General features: G+C 41.0%; 3 protein-coding genes across 5 annotated transcripts; all 3 read right to left on the reverse strand.

Annotated features, from left to right (window-relative positions):
- Window positions 1–883: 883 nt before the first annotated feature.
- On the reverse strand, window positions 884–4,196 carry alyref (Aly/REF export factor). 2 transcript variants are annotated; one of them, XM_085156769.1, is made up of 6 exons: window positions 3,803–4,196; window positions 2,233–2,391; window positions 1,992–2,139; window positions 1,832–1,895; window positions 1,560–1,755; window positions 884–1,464 (listed from the first exon to the last, which is right to left on the reverse strand). In XM_085156769.1, exons 1-6 carry the CDS (start codon window positions 4,049–4,051, stop codon window positions 1,450–1,452), a joined length of 831 nt encoding a protein of 276 aa, XP_085012895.1. In that variant the 5' UTR covers window positions 4,052–4,196; the 3' UTR covers window positions 884–1,449. The 2 variants fall into 2 exon arrangements, with proteins under 2 accessions (XP_085012895.1, XP_085012896.1); XM_085156770.1 differs by lacking the exon at window positions 3,803–4,196 and adding an exon at window positions 2,861–3,800.
- A 3,550-nt stretch (window positions 4,197–7,746) lies between these two features.
- mcrip1 (MAPK regulated corepressor interacting protein 1) lies at window positions 7,747–11,584 on the reverse strand. Of its 2 annotated transcripts, XM_085156779.1 has the most exons (5): window positions 11,455–11,584; window positions 10,718–10,813; window positions 10,459–10,577; window positions 8,583–8,687; window positions 7,747–8,485 (listed from the first exon to the last, which is right to left on the reverse strand). In XM_085156779.1, the coding sequence occupies exons 2-5, from the start codon at window positions 10,723–10,725 to the stop codon at window positions 8,421–8,423; spliced, it is 297 nt and encodes a 98-aa protein (XP_085012905.1). In that variant the 5' UTR covers window positions 10,726–10,813; window positions 11,455–11,584; the 3' UTR covers window positions 7,747–8,420. The 2 variants fall into 2 exon arrangements, with proteins under 2 accessions (XP_085012905.1, XP_085012906.1); XM_085156780.1 differs by lacking the exon at window positions 10,718–10,813 and having other exon boundaries at window positions 11,455–11,541.
- Window positions 11,585–12,182: 598 nt separating this feature from the next.
- Window positions 12,183–14,790, reverse strand: ppp1r27a (protein phosphatase 1, regulatory subunit 27a). The gene is made up of 3 exons (XM_085156778.1): window positions 14,001–14,790; window positions 13,649–13,799; window positions 12,183–13,036 (listed from the first exon to the last, which is right to left on the reverse strand). Exons 1-3 carry the CDS (start codon window positions 14,434–14,436, stop codon window positions 12,916–12,918), a joined length of 708 nt encoding a protein of 235 aa, XP_085012904.1. The 5' UTR covers window positions 14,437–14,790; the 3' UTR covers window positions 12,183–12,915.
- Window positions 14,791–15,761: the final 971 nt, after the last annotated feature.

Below are 15,761 nucleotides of genomic sequence, written 5' to 3' on the forward strand. Positions count from 1 at the left end.
TATGAATTTTCTTTGTATGTGGTTCAAATAACTTAATGTTAAGTACAATTTAGAATAGTATTTTTATTGAGTGGGGAATTCTAGTTTTAGTATCTTTATACTTGTGTGACAGTGCATTTTAATTAATCGTGTATGAATTGCTATTGTTTATTTTTATATGAGTTCAAATAAACTGCAAGACTACATTTCAGTCCATCAGTAACTCATAAACTATATATGTAACGCTCTTATTTGTATTATGGGTAGACTATTTATGTTTTCTGAATGCATAACCTATACTTCACACTGAAGTATAGGTTCAAGGTAAAAGCATCAAATTGTCACTTTTACCTATAAATCGTACTACGCTGCTATATGAGAACAACAATAATAATAACATAATAATAGAACAGCATAAAAAGTTTATATAAAAGTCGTGCAGATAAGATCAGATGATTTCCACGTATTACCTTGAAAGCCAACCGGAAACTGTTCTTCTGAACGTTTCACACTTTTTGCCGCGAACGCTTCCGGGAAATATGCGCTTCGACACGCGTGGGCATGCAGATGTAGTTACCTTTTGTGGCTGTTTTTACACTACGTTAAATTCACGCCCTCTTTGGTTTTTAGTCACTTGATCACATCTGTAGTACATAAGCCTCGCAAGTTTATCTTTACTGACTTGAGATTTAATACACGCCTGTGTGCTTGCAAAAGGCGTGGTGACGAGCACATACTGAACACTTAAAAAGGTATATAGCAGAGTGCCATCTAGTGGCTGTACTTCAACAGTATCATTTCCTGCAGCAAATAGAGCACGTTGGGCCAGGCCTACAACTAATGCGTGCATTACAATTAATCCAGTCCTCCATCTGCTAGTTAGCAAAGGTTTTCAAAACCCAAGTTCTAGGCCACTCCTTTTATTTTTCCATTTAAATGGCAAATCTGTATTTTACAGTTGTTGCAAGTTTCCAAAACAATGCAAATGTTTATTCCAAAATACAGAAACGTCAGCAAATACAGGTCTTTAATCCTGATACGCTACAGGTGAAATCATACATTTTATAGTGAACTATAGTGCACAAGTAGACATATGACCAGAAAACAAAAAACAAAACCCAAACAAACAAATGGACATTTAATGTGGTTAATATGCACTGCAGGTTTTTATTACAAGTGTTTAACTACAGGGTAGAAGAACAAACTAGGGAAACCCAGTTTCATAACCTACATTTGAAACCTTTTTTTTTTTCCCACCAGAAGAAAATAATAATTAAAAAAAAAAAAAAAAAAAATATCACAAACAAAACTGGTAAAAAACACTTTGGAGCATTTAAAACAAGAGGTGGGGCAATATTTTCAATCACATTAGAAGACAACCAAGTGTAAAATAATCTGCACATTTGTAACAGCCACCCTTCTGTGCAGACAGGAAGGGACGATGACCCTCAGGAGCTTGTTTTTACGTTCTTAGCTGGTGTCCATCTGAGAAAACAAACCAAGATTTAATTAGACGTCTGAGAAAATGGACAATCCGTTACTCAGAAGAAATTATATTTAAAAGTTTCAGGTAGACATACCCTGGCATTGTAGGCATCTAACTGGGCATCGAGCTCCTCTGCTGACAGCTGCTGCTTGCTACTACCGCCACGGCCGCCTCGTCCTCGTCCTCTAGGGCCACCTGCACCACGCCCTCCACGGCCTCTCTGCATGCCTCCAAAGCCGCCACCGCCACGACTTCTGTTCATCATGCCTCCTCCACCGCCTCTGTTCAGACTGAAGATAAAGGAGCCTTTACACATTGAGTCATTTAATGCATTTGCATTTCCCAAACAAAGAAATATTAACGTACCCCTGCATTGGCCGTCTCTGTGTGTCGATCTGTGATGTGACGAGCTGAATGTTCATAGGGCGCCCTAAAAACACAAACACCATGAACCTCAAATTGTTTACAGAAGCAGCAAACTTTAAGAAACTGTTTATACTGGCAGGTCAAAGAACGTAAGACTTACCATCCAGTGGTATGCCATTATATTGCTTCATGGCCTTGAGCGCATCTGCCCTCCTTTCAAAGTGGACATCTGCAGTTCCCAGGCTTCTTCCTGATCGGTCGTAATGAACTGCGGCCTTTTTCAGAGTTCCAAACTCAGCAAAAAGTTCCTAAAAAACACACGCCCAAAACAATTGGTCCCTCTTGATCCAGACTGTTAAACACACCAACCCAGGCCAAAAATCACAAACAACTTAGAATACCTGAATATCTGCATCTGAGACCCCAAAGTCGAGATTGGACACGAGGAGCTTCCCTCCAGTTTCCACGCCAGCTCCTCCTCCACCTCCAGCAGCACCATTGAAGCCGCTGAAGCCGTTGTCGAACATGTCGTGCTGCCACTTATCTGGAAGCTGTTTAGGCTGCAACAGACGAAAGAGAACGCACCTGCTGACTTCAGGATCCCCTTGCCTCTGCTATTCACAGAGTCCACACGGCTGGGTGTTGGGGCAAGCAGGGGCTCCACTTCCAACATGGCCAGGGTGCTCAGGTCCCCCAAGAGGATCCCCACTATTCCCTGCCCACCCCATCACTACAAGCAAGTGAATCACTTCGGACATATAAGGACATGAGAACATAAGGACAAGACAACTTAATATATATATAAAAATTAAAAAGGCAAGGGGATGTCTTGTATACAACCTGTACATGCATACACTTTGGATACATTTTCTTTTTTTTTTTTAAGTACATGTCTTTTCAATGACCAAGTTCAAATGGAGCTAACTGATTTTATTATAGCCCACTCCCACCCATAATCTCTATGTTTAAACCCAAACAACCTCCCATGCTAGCTACAAAAATTGCCCACTGTTTTCTTGCCAGCTGCACCTCCACCAGAGGCCCTCCAGACATGATCCTCGGGGACACAGGGGGTCACCGTCTGAAGCAGCGTTGCCTCCAGCGTTGCACCATGTTTTCCAGGCCCGCCCAAAAGTTCTTTACCAAGCCACGAAAAGGGCTTTCATGAAGGGGGAAATGTCCATAGGATGAGTGGGGAAGGGGATGTAAACAAACTGAAAGGGGGCCCAGCTATCCCCCCATCAATGAGCGTGGATTATCTGAGCGTCCATTTTGAGACACGCCATTTTGACTGGGGCTTTGTTTAGATATTCATTCACACTTAAGGAGTGATGATTTGCCTTAACATGAAAACTATCAGAGAGGAGGTTTAAAGTCCACTGATCCATCCAAAAAGCAACAGCCACACCGGTTGAACAGCCACCAAAATGGGCCTTGCTGAGAAGAGCGTCAGCCACTCCCGAACAAAAGGCCGTCTGGTCGCTGCGCCTCCGACTTGACCAAAAAAAGGAAGGATTTTGCTCCCACGATAGTAGCGTGCGGGTAGACTTTGTCGTTGATGCGATTTCCTTTCACCATCAATTTGACACAAGAGGTGGAAAAGCACCGATGTGGACCTTGGACGACTAGCTCTAAATTAAGGTGCTTGATTCAAAATGGCGCCGCTTCGGCCTTTACGATCCAACTTTAGCTAGTTAGCCAACACGGCTAACACAACTGCTCTCTCCAAAAAGGGCTCCTCTTGAAAAATGATGTAACACATACGGATTGTGGGAGAAGGGACACAATATGCATACAACTTCCATTAATGCTTAGCCGCCAATTACAGAGCTCTCCTCCGAAGGGAAAACTCGGCGGCTAGCAATCATTTTATTCGCTTGACTAGCAAGCTGGCTAGGGGATTAGCTACAGAACGACGTTAACCAGGCATTTTCAGCTTTGTCGAAGGCTTTTCCTTTAACTTTCTCATACCCTGCTGTAAGGCGTTGGTCTGCCTCTAGCGCGTTTCGGGATCTGTCGATTCCTCATCGGGCCGGATCCGCCGCCTCGGCCTCCAAATCCTCCACCGCTGACTCCGAGACGCCCGGGGCCTCCCCCTCCACGGCCGCCGCCGCCGCCTGCGCCTCCGCGGCCTCGACCTCTGCCGCCCCGGCCTCCACCTCTCTGCTGCCTGTTCTGCTTGATAATGTCGTCTAGAGACATATCCATTTTATCGGTCATTATGCTGCCCCAATAATGCTAAACTGTTAATGAAATATTTAAAAAAAAAAAGGTAAAGCCCTAGACTTCAATGGTCCCTCTGCCTGCTCTTTCCTCTCTCCCCGACGACAAAACACAATGAGCAGACGTTTGCTCAATAAAGAAAAACAGTTTCGTCGCGTAGCATACGTAGACAAACGTCAACGCGTAGTAACAACTTTCTGTCCAATCAGACGTTAGTACAAAGTTACCAACAGGGAATTGCTATTGTTTTGCTCCCCAGATGAGTATCGGTAAACAATTAACAGTATCGTCCGAAACAATGAATCTACAATTATTCAAATAATCTAAATATTAAATAAAATAAATTTACAGTTTTCACTGTAAATTTCATTATTTTGAGTTGTAGTTGAAAGTCTTCAGTACACAAACTACTACAGCTACGTGTGTATAAAATAACTGAAATTAAAAAAAAACGAAAAAGAAAGAAAATGTACCACAGTTTGAATAAATATGTACATATTTGTGGTCATAACCGATTGTCATGGTAATTTTTTGGCTTTTAATGATTTCTGTGAACTGACGTTTTCCAGTGTGGAATGATTGTAAAGCACAGGCTAAACTATAGACATACGCCCCACAATTGTCCAAACTGCACCTAAGCCAGACACTGCCTGCTGACAGTTACATTGCACAAAGTGTTTGGAATAACGAATAAGTAGGACCATCTCCAAATCACCTCAATTCACCTAAAGTCAGTGGCTAAGTGGTTGAAACCTGGACATATTTGGTGTTTCAACAATTGGTTTTGGCATGGATAAACATAAAGCTGCTTCAATGGCCTTCCCAAAGCCCCACTTCAACCCTACTGAAAATCTGTGGACTACACTTAAACGTAAGTGCCAGGAAATCAAGCAATTTAAGTGACCTTTGCAAATTCTGCCCATAAGACTGGTCAAATGTCCACCTAGAATTATGCCAAAAATGTTTATGGCTAACAAAAGTGTGTTATCAAGGTGCAACTTGCTAAACTGTGGGGTGAGCCTGCATGTATACTTCTGCATACATAAATTCAAACTTGTGCGCCCAAATGGTGTTTTTTTTCTCAAGTCATTAATGATGTAGGGTATACAATCATTCCACTGTGGAAAAAGAACACTTCAAAGAAATTGTTCATCAAAGTCCAACTGTGTGGATAACAATCTTTAATACAGCGCTTTGAATAAAAGCATCATTTTCCAAGATAGCTTTTTTAGGAAACAGCTTTTTTTACCCTCTGGATCAATTGCAGAATTTTTCCGCATTTAGAAATAGAAAATGCATTGAGTCATATAGTATCCAATTTTTAGGCACTGATGGTGTGATAACAGCTGCAGCTACGCAGAGCTGTGCAGGTTGATATTACCACACTCACAACTAGGTTTGGATATCTTAACAATGCCTGCATTCATCCAGTCCAATTCAATAAATTATTTAAGACATTTTTACCCTTGGCTTAGTTATCCCTTGCTGGCACAATCTGTCAGTTCAGACACAGTTATCTATCACCTATATATCCATCGATATTTTTAACCACATATCCAGTTCAAGGTCAGGCAGAGCTGAAAGTGGGCAAGGGGTGGGGTGCACCATGCACAGGGTAACACAGAAACACAAATAACCATTTACACCCTTTTAACTACAGCCAGTTTAGAATCACCATTTGATCCAACCTGTATGTTTGGAGATTTAAAGCACTTAACTAAGTTAAATTAATCAACAAGATAGAATTATCTACTGCACTAAATTAAACAAACAGCTGCAAATAATTAAGCTGCAAAATGGACCAGTATATAATGAGATGTTAAAAAAGCTCCTGTAGGTGTAATATAAATGATAATGGACTGGTTCTTATATAGTGCTTTTCTACCCTAGTTGAGCACTCAAAGCGCTTTGTACAACATCCCTCGTTCACCCATTCATACAAGGATTTATTTCTATGCTTTATCTAACTCCTAAGGGCTTTCTATCAAACACTGACACACATTTACACTTCGATGGATGTATCAGAAAACAACTCTGGGTTCAGACTGGAGCACCCAGGAATCAAGCCAACAATCTTCTGATCCACCTCCTGACCCACAGCCACCCCAGTACTATTCTATATACATTATATTGCTTGTCTGTCTTAACACACATGTGAACTTGAGTGACATCCCAATTTTAATTCAGAGGGTTTAATATGATGTCTGCCCACCCGTTACAGCTAGAACAGCTCCAACTCTTCTGGGAAGACTTTCCACAAGGTTTAGGAGTGTTTATGGGAATTTTGGACCATTCCTCCCAAAGCACATTTGTCAGGTTGGATGAGAAGTCCTGTCTTGCAGTCTAATCTAATTCATGCCAAAGATGTTCTGTTGGGTTGAGGTCAGGACTCTGTGCAGGATAGTCAAGCTCTCACTCATCCATGTCTTTATGGATTTTTCTTTGTGGTCAAGTTGTAACGGGAAGGAGCCATCTCCGAATTGTTGCCCAAAATGTCTTGGTATGCTGAAGCAACAGTTCTTTCACTGGAACTAAGGGGCCGAGCCCAGCTACTGAAAATCAGCGCCACACCTTAATCCCCCGTCTGCCAAACTTCACATCTGGCACAATGCAGCAGATAAGTACTGTTGTCCTGGCAACTCCCAAACCCAGACTTGTCAATTGGATTGCCAGATAGTAAAGCGTGGCTCATCACTCCAGAGAACACGTCTCGACTGCTCTAGAGTCCAGTGGTGGCGAGCTTTGCACCACTGAATCTGACGCTTTGCATTGCACTTGGTGATGTAAGGCTCGGATGCAGCTGTTTCCATGGAAACCCATTCCATGAAGTTCTCTGTTCACTGTGCTTCTAATCTGAAGGCCACATGAAGTTTGTAGTTGTTGACTTCTGTGCGTTATGTTCCTCAGCATCTGCTAACCATACTCTGTAATTTTACATGGGCTACCACTTTGTGGCTGAGTTGCTGTTGTTCCCAATCGTCTCCACTTTGTTACAATACCACTAACAGTTGACTGTAGACTATTTAGTAGTGACAAGATTTCATGAGTGCATTTGTTGCACAGGTGGCATCCCATCACTGTACCACTGTGGTAGTCACTCAGCTCCTTAGAGTAAGTCATTCTTTCACAAATGTTTGTAGAAGCAGTCTGCATGCCTTGGTGGTTGAATTTATATACCTGTGGCCATGGAAGTGATTGGAACACCTGAATTCAGTGATCTGGAAGGTTGAGTGAATACTTTTGTCATTAAAGTGTATAAGTCAGCCTTAAAAAGGAGGTTTTGAGAAATATCAGACCTCTAAAATGGTCATATATGTATGATTTCATAGTAAGATCACCCAACAAGGTCAAGCCTGGTTGTCTTTACCTTTGGAGTATCATCTGCTCCACCCTACACGTTGACTGTGCGTAAAGTGCCTTGCAAAGGGATACATCTAAATTGCTGACTTTTAAAATATTGGATCTGAAAAATAATAAAATACTATAATAATTAAAAAGAAAAAGAATTAAAAAAAATACCAATACCGGTGAAAACAAAAGCTATCTGAACATTTTTGAGCAACAACTCTGGAAACTAGCAGAAAATAAACTGGATCAAAAACTAAATTACAACTCATGACCAATACATAACTAGAATTCTAATGTGATAAAAATACAGTGATGTATTTATGTAGAGTAAGTACAACTACAAGTACTGTAAAAGTCTTTTTATTCAACATTTTGTTTCAAGGCTTTGGGAAAGAAGAGGGGAATGGGGGGGGATTTATCAATACTTGGGGAGGCCCTCTACTTAATAAAGTCCGACCAAGGGCAAGAAAATGTATAATAAAAATGTTGGCTTTGTTTACACTCTGTTTTGGCTTTCAAAACTCGCCCATAAAGTGTGTGTGTGAATGTTCAATTACTTCTACACTTGCTTAATTAATGATAAACAAAATAAAACTACAAATAAGAAGTCAGCCCTTTCATATTTTCCTCCCATGTCATATTAGTAGTAGTTGTAGCGTCGCGTTTAAGACTGAAGTCTTTTGCGTCCTGTGGAGACAAAGAAAAGCTGAGGTACAAAGTCGGCAAATTTTGGATGAATCTTTGCATCGGTCTCGTCCACATATCGAATGCAACTGGAAAAAAAACAGGAACTGAGAGAAGAGGGGAGAAATCCAACTTTTTCTTTTTAGTCAGTCTTTGAGGGCGAAGGAAGAGAAGCTTTGCTATGGTCCAGAGTTTAGAAATTAGATTTGCATTCTGTGTTAGACTGACCAACAACGATAACTTTCTGGCTGACAAGAGGGCTGACGGAGGAAAAGTTCTCAAGGATAATGTATGGGAGAAAAAAAAAAAAGCAATGGGATCATTAAGAGAAAGACTAGGACTTCTTGGAGTCTTGTGTGTTGCGTTTTTTGAGGTCACTCAGGTCCACTGGCGTGAAAGCTGCAAGAACGAAAAGGAAACGAGTAGTTAACCGGCACGTCCTTTACCAATTTCATCTTTTAGTGTGACGGAAAAATAAACATTTGCTGGAACTTACAATGTAAGTTAGGATTTGGGTTCTTCTCAACATACTCCTGTGGTCCACGGTCATTCCGGTCACTATTTTGCGTTGATCTTATGTCTCTGAGCACGCACTGCCAGGCTGCGAAATAAGCAAAGACGAATAAGTTTTACTTAACGATGCATCTGAGGTGTGTGCTGGCATTCTCTAACTTGCAAAGCATTATTTCCAGACCTTTTAAAGTGCTTCAGTGTCAGAGCGTGGAAAATGAATTTTTGCCATCTTAAATCATCATGACTAAAGTCTTTTTAACAATGTTTTGGAAGTAATCACTGAATTTCAACTGTGGTCTGTGTTCACTAACAAAGCACGAGGAGCTACATTCCTGTTGTCTTACCATTTTATTTTACTCCTGTACAGCTGGCGTGGAGCACCTATAATTTCATTGTACATGTACAATGATAATAAAGGGCTATTCTATTCTATTCTATTCAAGCCTTTTCTCAGACTTGAAGGGGATTAGAGACCCACAGAGTTTTCCTTGTTTGCTGTGACATAAAATATACTGGCAGGTGCCTGCAGATGAATAATAAACAAATCCTACAAACACTGATTTTGTATTATTTCATAAATTGTGGCAATCTTGCGTTGTCCTCTGGTGCAAACACAAATACCAAGGGCTCAACCATTCAGCCCCTGCACCATGATTGGCATGACTGTGACTGGACAGCTGGGTAAAAAGCACACTGCAAGAATTTCTTTAGTGTGTGCACAACCTTAAGAGTGTCCGTTTAATGGTACAATAGAGCTTATAAGAGCCGTGTCATGTAGGTGTTTATTGTTATGTCCAAGGGCATGCATGCTACTCTTGGTCACAGATCTGTCACAGAGATCTGGTGCACAGCATACAGGTCATTATAGACGAAGAATTCCTTTCAAGCAGAATAAAAAATTTCCACTGTTTGTGCTTCTCCTCTATGCTTTTTGATCTGTTTTCTTTGTGTTTGTTTTGCGTGTGTGTCTCTTTTCGGAGAAGTCTTCAGTGGTTCCTTATCCCGATCAATCAGCATGCACAGTGTGTGTTTTGAGGACTACACTCAAGTGTGTCTTTGTAGCATATGCATTGGCTTAACTCTCATAGTCCTTCTCTTTTTCTAGCCACAGAAATAGTGGACAGGCTGCCAGCTGGATCCCGTTTTGTTTATTGCATGTGGATAGGCAGATCAAGACTTAAAAATGGCTGTCATTCCACATTACTGTGCTGATCTATAGGTGGCAGTGGCACGCAAAGATACTGATGTTGTGCAAGACAGACGATGGGTTTGTAGGCCTCAAAGAGACCTGGCAACTTCTGATGAATAATACTAAACCATGAAATTTAAATGACCAGCTTTGACAACAATGAATACAGACTAACCAGTTACAAATACTGCTCGTAATAAGTGTCTTTTGCATTGTAGAGACAAACATTTAACAAAAAATGATCAAAATGCTTTGATCACTTTGCACTTTGCTTAGGCTGCTGCCCCCGCGACCCGGCCCTGGATAAAGCGGATGAAGATGGATGGATGGATGGATGGATGATCAAAATGCTTTTTCATTTTTAATATAATCAGCTTTCATGCTTTAGAGGCTGTTTAATTTAATGTCTTGTGTAACCAACTTGCTATTTGTTACCCTATTATGTATATGATAAATAATCTACTGTTATAGTTGCACAGTTTATAGTTAACTGAAAAGTAACCATTTTAACTTAACCTGAATGTGTCTTAATTTCTGAAAGAATCTTCCTTTTCAGAATTAAATTCATTTGACAGGCAATTCAGTTTTAGTTTTCAAGGAGCTGCATTTAAAATCCTGAATGTTTTCATGAAGAGAGTTTGACACATCATTGTTAGACAGGCATACTTACTGTCGTGTATAAAGCGCACATTTTCTTCATGTGCCGGGGTGAAGAGCTCCCCACTGTTAGTAGGGGATCTGGGGCTTGAAGTTCTCTTGTAACTGTTCACCATCCTGGGAGCTGATGAGCTTCAGAAAACATGGAAACGTTCAAATGAGCACCACAGCACACAGTCAAGTCATCTTTTACTCTAAACTAAAGCTACCGCAGATCAAAAGCACTAATTAAATGTGATCACGGGTGTTTAAGTGCTTGTCTTTGGTCAAACCTGGTCATTCTGTTTGGAGTCTGTACTTGCTCCTCGCTCCTCTGTGGTGAGTGGAATATAAGTATAAACAAACGTCCAGAAGTCCTCAGCTCAGTCCTGCCAGTAAATAACAGTGACTGGGTAATTAATTCCCACATGACCTCAGAAATAGTTACTTTTAAGCTAATTGTGTAGATGGTAGTAATTCTGGTTAGTGGTGTTAGCTAGCTTCTGGCTTAACGCTCTTAAAACATAGTCAGTCATCCGATGAGTTCCGGTGACATTAGAGATATAACGAGTAAATCATTGTTGCTGAGATTAACTAGTTTTAGTAAAGCTAATGTCAGGCAGGAGTTTGAAAATGAGAAATATTGACGTTAGCTAAACAAGAAGCCATTGTTTACGTTTTGAGTCCAGTAGCTTCAGCAGTGTTAGCATCGGCTTACAAACTGAAACCCAGCGTTTTAGCCTTCCACTGCCATTAAAAACCATTGTATCCAAACCAGTTTGTATTTTAGAGATACGCGTGCCCCAGCAGTTATGTCTGTGGGGGCAAATAACAACATATTTTTCGACACGAGAATTTAGCATGTAGCTAGCTGACTGCTGAGTTTCATTGTCTTGTCGTAACGTTAGCTTGTAACAGCTACAATTTCATTCATTTCACTAGCGCAGGATAGGTATTAGAAAAAACAAACATCAGCGCAATAGTGTATTTCCAGATGCACACTGAATGAGAGAAAGGATATTCAACAAACCCGTGTATAAACACTCCTCCGGACGTGGCTGTATGGCGTTAGAGCTGGCTAAAACGTTGCCAATGCCAACCAAACATTTCCGGGAAAACAAGCGGAAGTGATAGAGCGTCCAAACCAGGTGACTCGGGCAAATAAAAAAACAAGAAAAGCAAGCAAGCAAACAACAAACAAACAAACAAACAAACAAAAAACGATGTTTCTAGAGAAATTGGAGTGGGATTGCTGCTACTTGGTTTGTTGCAGGTAATTATTACTATTATTATTATTATTATTATTATTATTATTATTATTATTATTATTATTATTATTATTATTATTATTATTATTATTATTATTATTATTATATGTTATTTTATTTATTTATTTTTTAGCACTCATTATCCACAGCAGAGAGAGTGGAGAAATAAAACACAAGTGCTGGTCCAGGCCCCTGCAGCCTTTCAACAGATGGATTTTCCGGTCAACCAAGTGGTTGCTCTTCATTTAAGAAACCAAGTGTTCCTCTGAGTCACTGTAAAAGTGTAAACAAACAAACAAACAAACAAATCCCCAAGCGTATCTTAACCCTTGCATCACAAGGTTGTGAGTTAGTTAAATACCAGCTTTCTAGAAAATGCTAGCGATTGAAGTACTTTACTAGTGATGGCACAAATAACTCTATGAACTTTGTAGTTCTTGTAATGTAGTTTCATTTTCCTTAGAGAGACCACAACAGAAAGTCAGTCAAATTAATAAAAGGCTTCTTTATTTATGAAAATATACAAAAATAATAACTGAGCAAAAACATGATAAGACTTACACTGCTGGCATTTATATTCTTATACCTAAATAAATGAAAGTAATACATTAGGGGAAACACTGCAGGGTTACAAAGCTTGTACAAGCTTGCGCTTTGGTGATTTTTTTTCTTTTTGATTGATGATTGACTGATACTAAAGTATCAGTATCCATTTTTATGATCCTCTTACTGCCCAGCAGTAAACAAACTCTTTCTATGAGACACAATTTTCAGAGTTCATCCAGCAATGTAAAAACTGCCTAACACTAACACATCAGATAAATAACCCAAACTGAAATAATCCTGAAAGTCAAACATTTCTCCAGACAGTTAGACTATATGTGACAAGAAAACATGTTTTGCTTCCACGTTCCATGTTACGCCATAGTGCTGAAACTGGTAGTATGACAAATATATACATAAAAATAAAGTCAAATATAATGAAATTAAATAAAAATAACCACCAGGAAAAAAAACAGCTTACTGGAGTATCGCTTTGAGGCAATAATTTATAATAATACACCAGCAGGTGTTTGTACTACAGTTTTGAAACTAGCAAACACAATCTTGCTTTATGGGATCGGTCGTGAAGTGAGCTGTGGTGGAAATGTTCTGCTCCGGCTCCTCATCTTCTTCTTTCTGTAATCTTTGTTTGCTTTCCTTTGGACCCGCCCGGTATCCAATCAGACGCAGCCAGTCTCAAACAGTTTGGCGAGGTCTTTGCACTCTGGGTCGATGAGGTCTGCGGGCTTCTCTCCACTTTCATTCTCTGCCTCTGTGCTGGCGCCCATTGATAGCAGATATCTGAGTAGAAAATGAAGTACATATTGATATTTATACATATTACAAAAGTGCACAAATACATGCCATCGTTAATCATTAGTGCATCTAATTTTTTAAATGGATTTTAGATTTGTGACATTTGAATATGAAGTCAAGTTTCAAAGTTGTAGTGGTGAATCTCTGTTAATTCCCTTCCCACAAATGTCCCCCACTTCAGCTAATCTGATGCTTCTTTCATTCTGAATGCTGTGCACTGTGATGATGATGGTATGATGGTGATGTCACTTTTTCATGTGGGTGCTGCTTGTTTATGCCAGCATCAGCTGTCACATGCAAACTACATGGGTTTTGTCTGCAGAGTTTATTTTTGTAGCACATTTGTATATACTACAGGTGCAATGGTTAACACATTTCCTTGGCAAGCGAAAGGTTGCTGGTTCGATTCCAGCTGGAGAGACAGGTCCCCTTTGCGCTTGCATCTAAAGCTCTGTCAAATCAAACATGCTGAGCTGTCGGCTGTGGCGTCCCCTAGTGGCAAGAGAGTAACCGCTTCTTTTTTTCTTCTTCTAATAACCCTCCAGCTGCTCTATATTTACATCAGTGTACACTTTTGGTTAAAAAGTCATACGTTACCTGGCAATTTCTGGGTAGCCGTCACTGCAGGCCATGTGGAGCGGCGTCCAGCCGTCCTCGTCTCTCTGATGGACATCGGCGCCATATTTGACCAGCAGCTTCACCACCTCCAGGTTCCCCGTTAGCACAGCCTCATGTAGTGCTGCCATACCTGCACAGTGCAGCAATAATCAGTTCCCTTGCAGCCAGTGCGGTTAGCACAATGTTTAACATCAAAGCTCTCAGTCATTAGTGAAGCTAGTACTGCTTTTAACAACAACAATAATATATATACATATATTTTAAGAAACTTTGAATGTGAGTACCTACAGATAAAAAAAAAGAAAATCAAAGCTGTGGAGATATTGCTCACCTGAGTGGAAAACTGTATCCACACGAACTTTCCTTGCTCTCATGAACCGACCAATCTGCTCCAGATCTCCCCGTCTAACAATATCCTGGAAGATGATGTCATTGGGGAAGTGCACTGTCCTCTTGGCAGGTGTGACAGGAATTACAGGTGCAGGCTTTTCCTGTGCTTGTGTGCCACGTGTTGAGCTGTACCGTGACCCTTTGCTGTATGAAGGGACGTATGCTGATGCAGGCTTGTAAGTGGACGTGTGGTGTGACGGGGTGTAGTATGTGGTGCTGTACTGTGTCGGTTTGTACTTTGATGCGGACGTGTATGAAGATGTGTATGGTGGCGGTGTGTAATATGAGGGGGTGTACTGGGTGGTAGTGTGGTAAGTTGGTGTGTACTGTGAGCTGCGTGCGTACGTAGACGCCGGCACACGGTAGCTGTACTTCATGCCTGCAATGGTTGCAGCTCGTCTCCCTCTAGTCTTTTAGATCAGAAGGAGGGAAGTGAGAAATCCAAGGGAATGCAAGAATCCAGTAAAAAGACCAGTATCCTTTGCTCTATGTCCTATTTGTCCTCTCCCCAATTGTCCTTTATCCTTTTTATAGCCGGAGCAGCTCCTGCGAGCACTTGTCAAATCCTTTACTTCGTTCTGCTCTGTCCACATCCACTTCTTTTCGCTTGTGTGGTCATCCTTTTTCTCACCAGTGGCTCATTTCTCTTGCCTGAATTACAATTTAGCCGTTGCACAGTATTATTTGCTGTTGCACAAGGCTGCGCTCTTTCGGGAGCAAGCAGGAGAGGATCCTTTTATATCCTCTGTAGTGCTATTTCAAGGTCCAATATCCAGTGACTTCAGCTTACAAATGAGTGGCCCTTGCGCGCCTCCTCCCACCGTGTGGTTACATGGCCACTGACACTGCACTCACCAAGGGATCATAAAAAATGTTGACAACCAAAATGTTCTCCTCACTCGAGACTTAAATGTTCCCTCGTAAACATCGAAACTATGGTAAACATGATTGGTAAACATTGCCCCGAGGAAGAAGACTGGACCTCAATGGCACGTGTGATTTCCCAATCATGCAGTCGATCTGTCTGCTTAAATTATACCTTATGGTGCAGTGTAATTGTAGGTATACTAGAGTCATTAAAAATAGTGTTTTTACTTTGTGTGCCCTTGTTCTTTCTCATATTACCCGTTGACCTAAAGGACACCTCGTGCTTGCCCTTTGCACTCAGACTAGATAAACCATCTTCTGAAGAGGTCGCATGTGGGCATGTAGCCATTACCAGCTGAGGAGGCAAATGATATGTAACCTCTTCCCGCAAATGCCACTAAAAAGTCACAAGGTTGAAAGAAATGCAACTATTTACAACAAAACATCTGCTAAAAAGTGTCAAACAGAAAAGCTCCCTCAACTGGAAGCATGTAAAAATCCACAAATTCAGACTGTAAGCAGGATGTTTAAATGTGGACCAGCAGGCTCACACCGTGGAGTCAAATGCATACTGTACGTGTAAATGGTGGTGGAACGCTGTGGTGGGCCCAGCTGTCCAGATTTCTAAGTGGGGCAGAGCTGGTTATAACTGGTTCACAAAACCTTTGGAAGTGAGACTTGAGCATTTCACAGATGCTGCCAGCATAACAGAGGAACTAGCTGATAGATGCCATCCTCAGGATTTTGATTTTCCAAGGTCGGCCATTCAAGTTGCACACGCTTGAATGTTTGGGCTTCATATTTTTGCCATTTTTACACCGTGTATAATTCAGTT

This window comes from Neolamprologus multifasciatus, chromosome 4 (assembly GCF_963576455.1).
Source record: "Neolamprologus multifasciatus chromosome 4, fNeoMul1.2, whole genome shotgun sequence".
Lineage (NCBI taxonomy): Eukaryota > Metazoa > Chordata > Actinopteri > Cichliformes > Cichlidae > Neolamprologus > Neolamprologus multifasciatus.

What these genes read in the sequence shown, in the direction of transcription:
- alyref (XM_085156769.1), bottom strand. Translation starts at nt 4,051, where the DNA reads ATGACCGATAAAATGGATATGTCTCTAGACGACATTATCAAGCAGAAC. An exon ending in GACCAACGCCTTACAGCAGG is followed by an intron (nt 2,392 to 3,802) that starts GTATGAGAAAGT and finishes CGTCTGTTGCAG; the next exon opens with CCTAAACAGCTTCCAGATAA. An exon ending in CAGAGACGGCCAATGCAGGG is followed by an intron (nt 1,756 to 1,831) that starts GTACGTTAATAT and finishes CTTTATCTTCAG; the next exon opens with TCTGAACAGAGGCGGTGGAG.
- mcrip1 (XM_085156779.1), bottom strand. An exon ending in TGTGCGCTTTATACACGACA is followed by an intron (nt 8,688 to 10,458) that starts GTAAGTATGCCT and finishes CTTATTTCGCAG; the next exon opens with CCTGGCAGTGCGTGCTCAGA. An exon ending in CCCAAATCCTAACTTACATT is followed by an intron (nt 8,486 to 8,582) that starts GTAAGTTCCAGC and finishes TCGTTCTTGCAG; the next exon opens with CTTTCACGCCAGTGGACCTG.
- ppp1r27a (XM_085156778.1), bottom strand. Translation starts at nt 14,436, where the DNA reads ATGAAGTACAGCTACCGTGTGCCGGCGTCTACGTACGCACGCAGCTCA. An exon ending in GGATACAGTTTTCCACTCAG is followed by an intron (nt 13,800 to 14,000) that starts GTGAGCAATATC and finishes TGCACTGTGCAG; the next exon opens with GTATGGCAGCACTACATGAG. An exon ending in GGCTACCCAGAAATTGCCAG is followed by an intron (nt 13,037 to 13,648) that starts GTAACGTATGAC and finishes TTTTCTACTCAG; the next exon opens with ATATCTGCTATCAATGGGCG.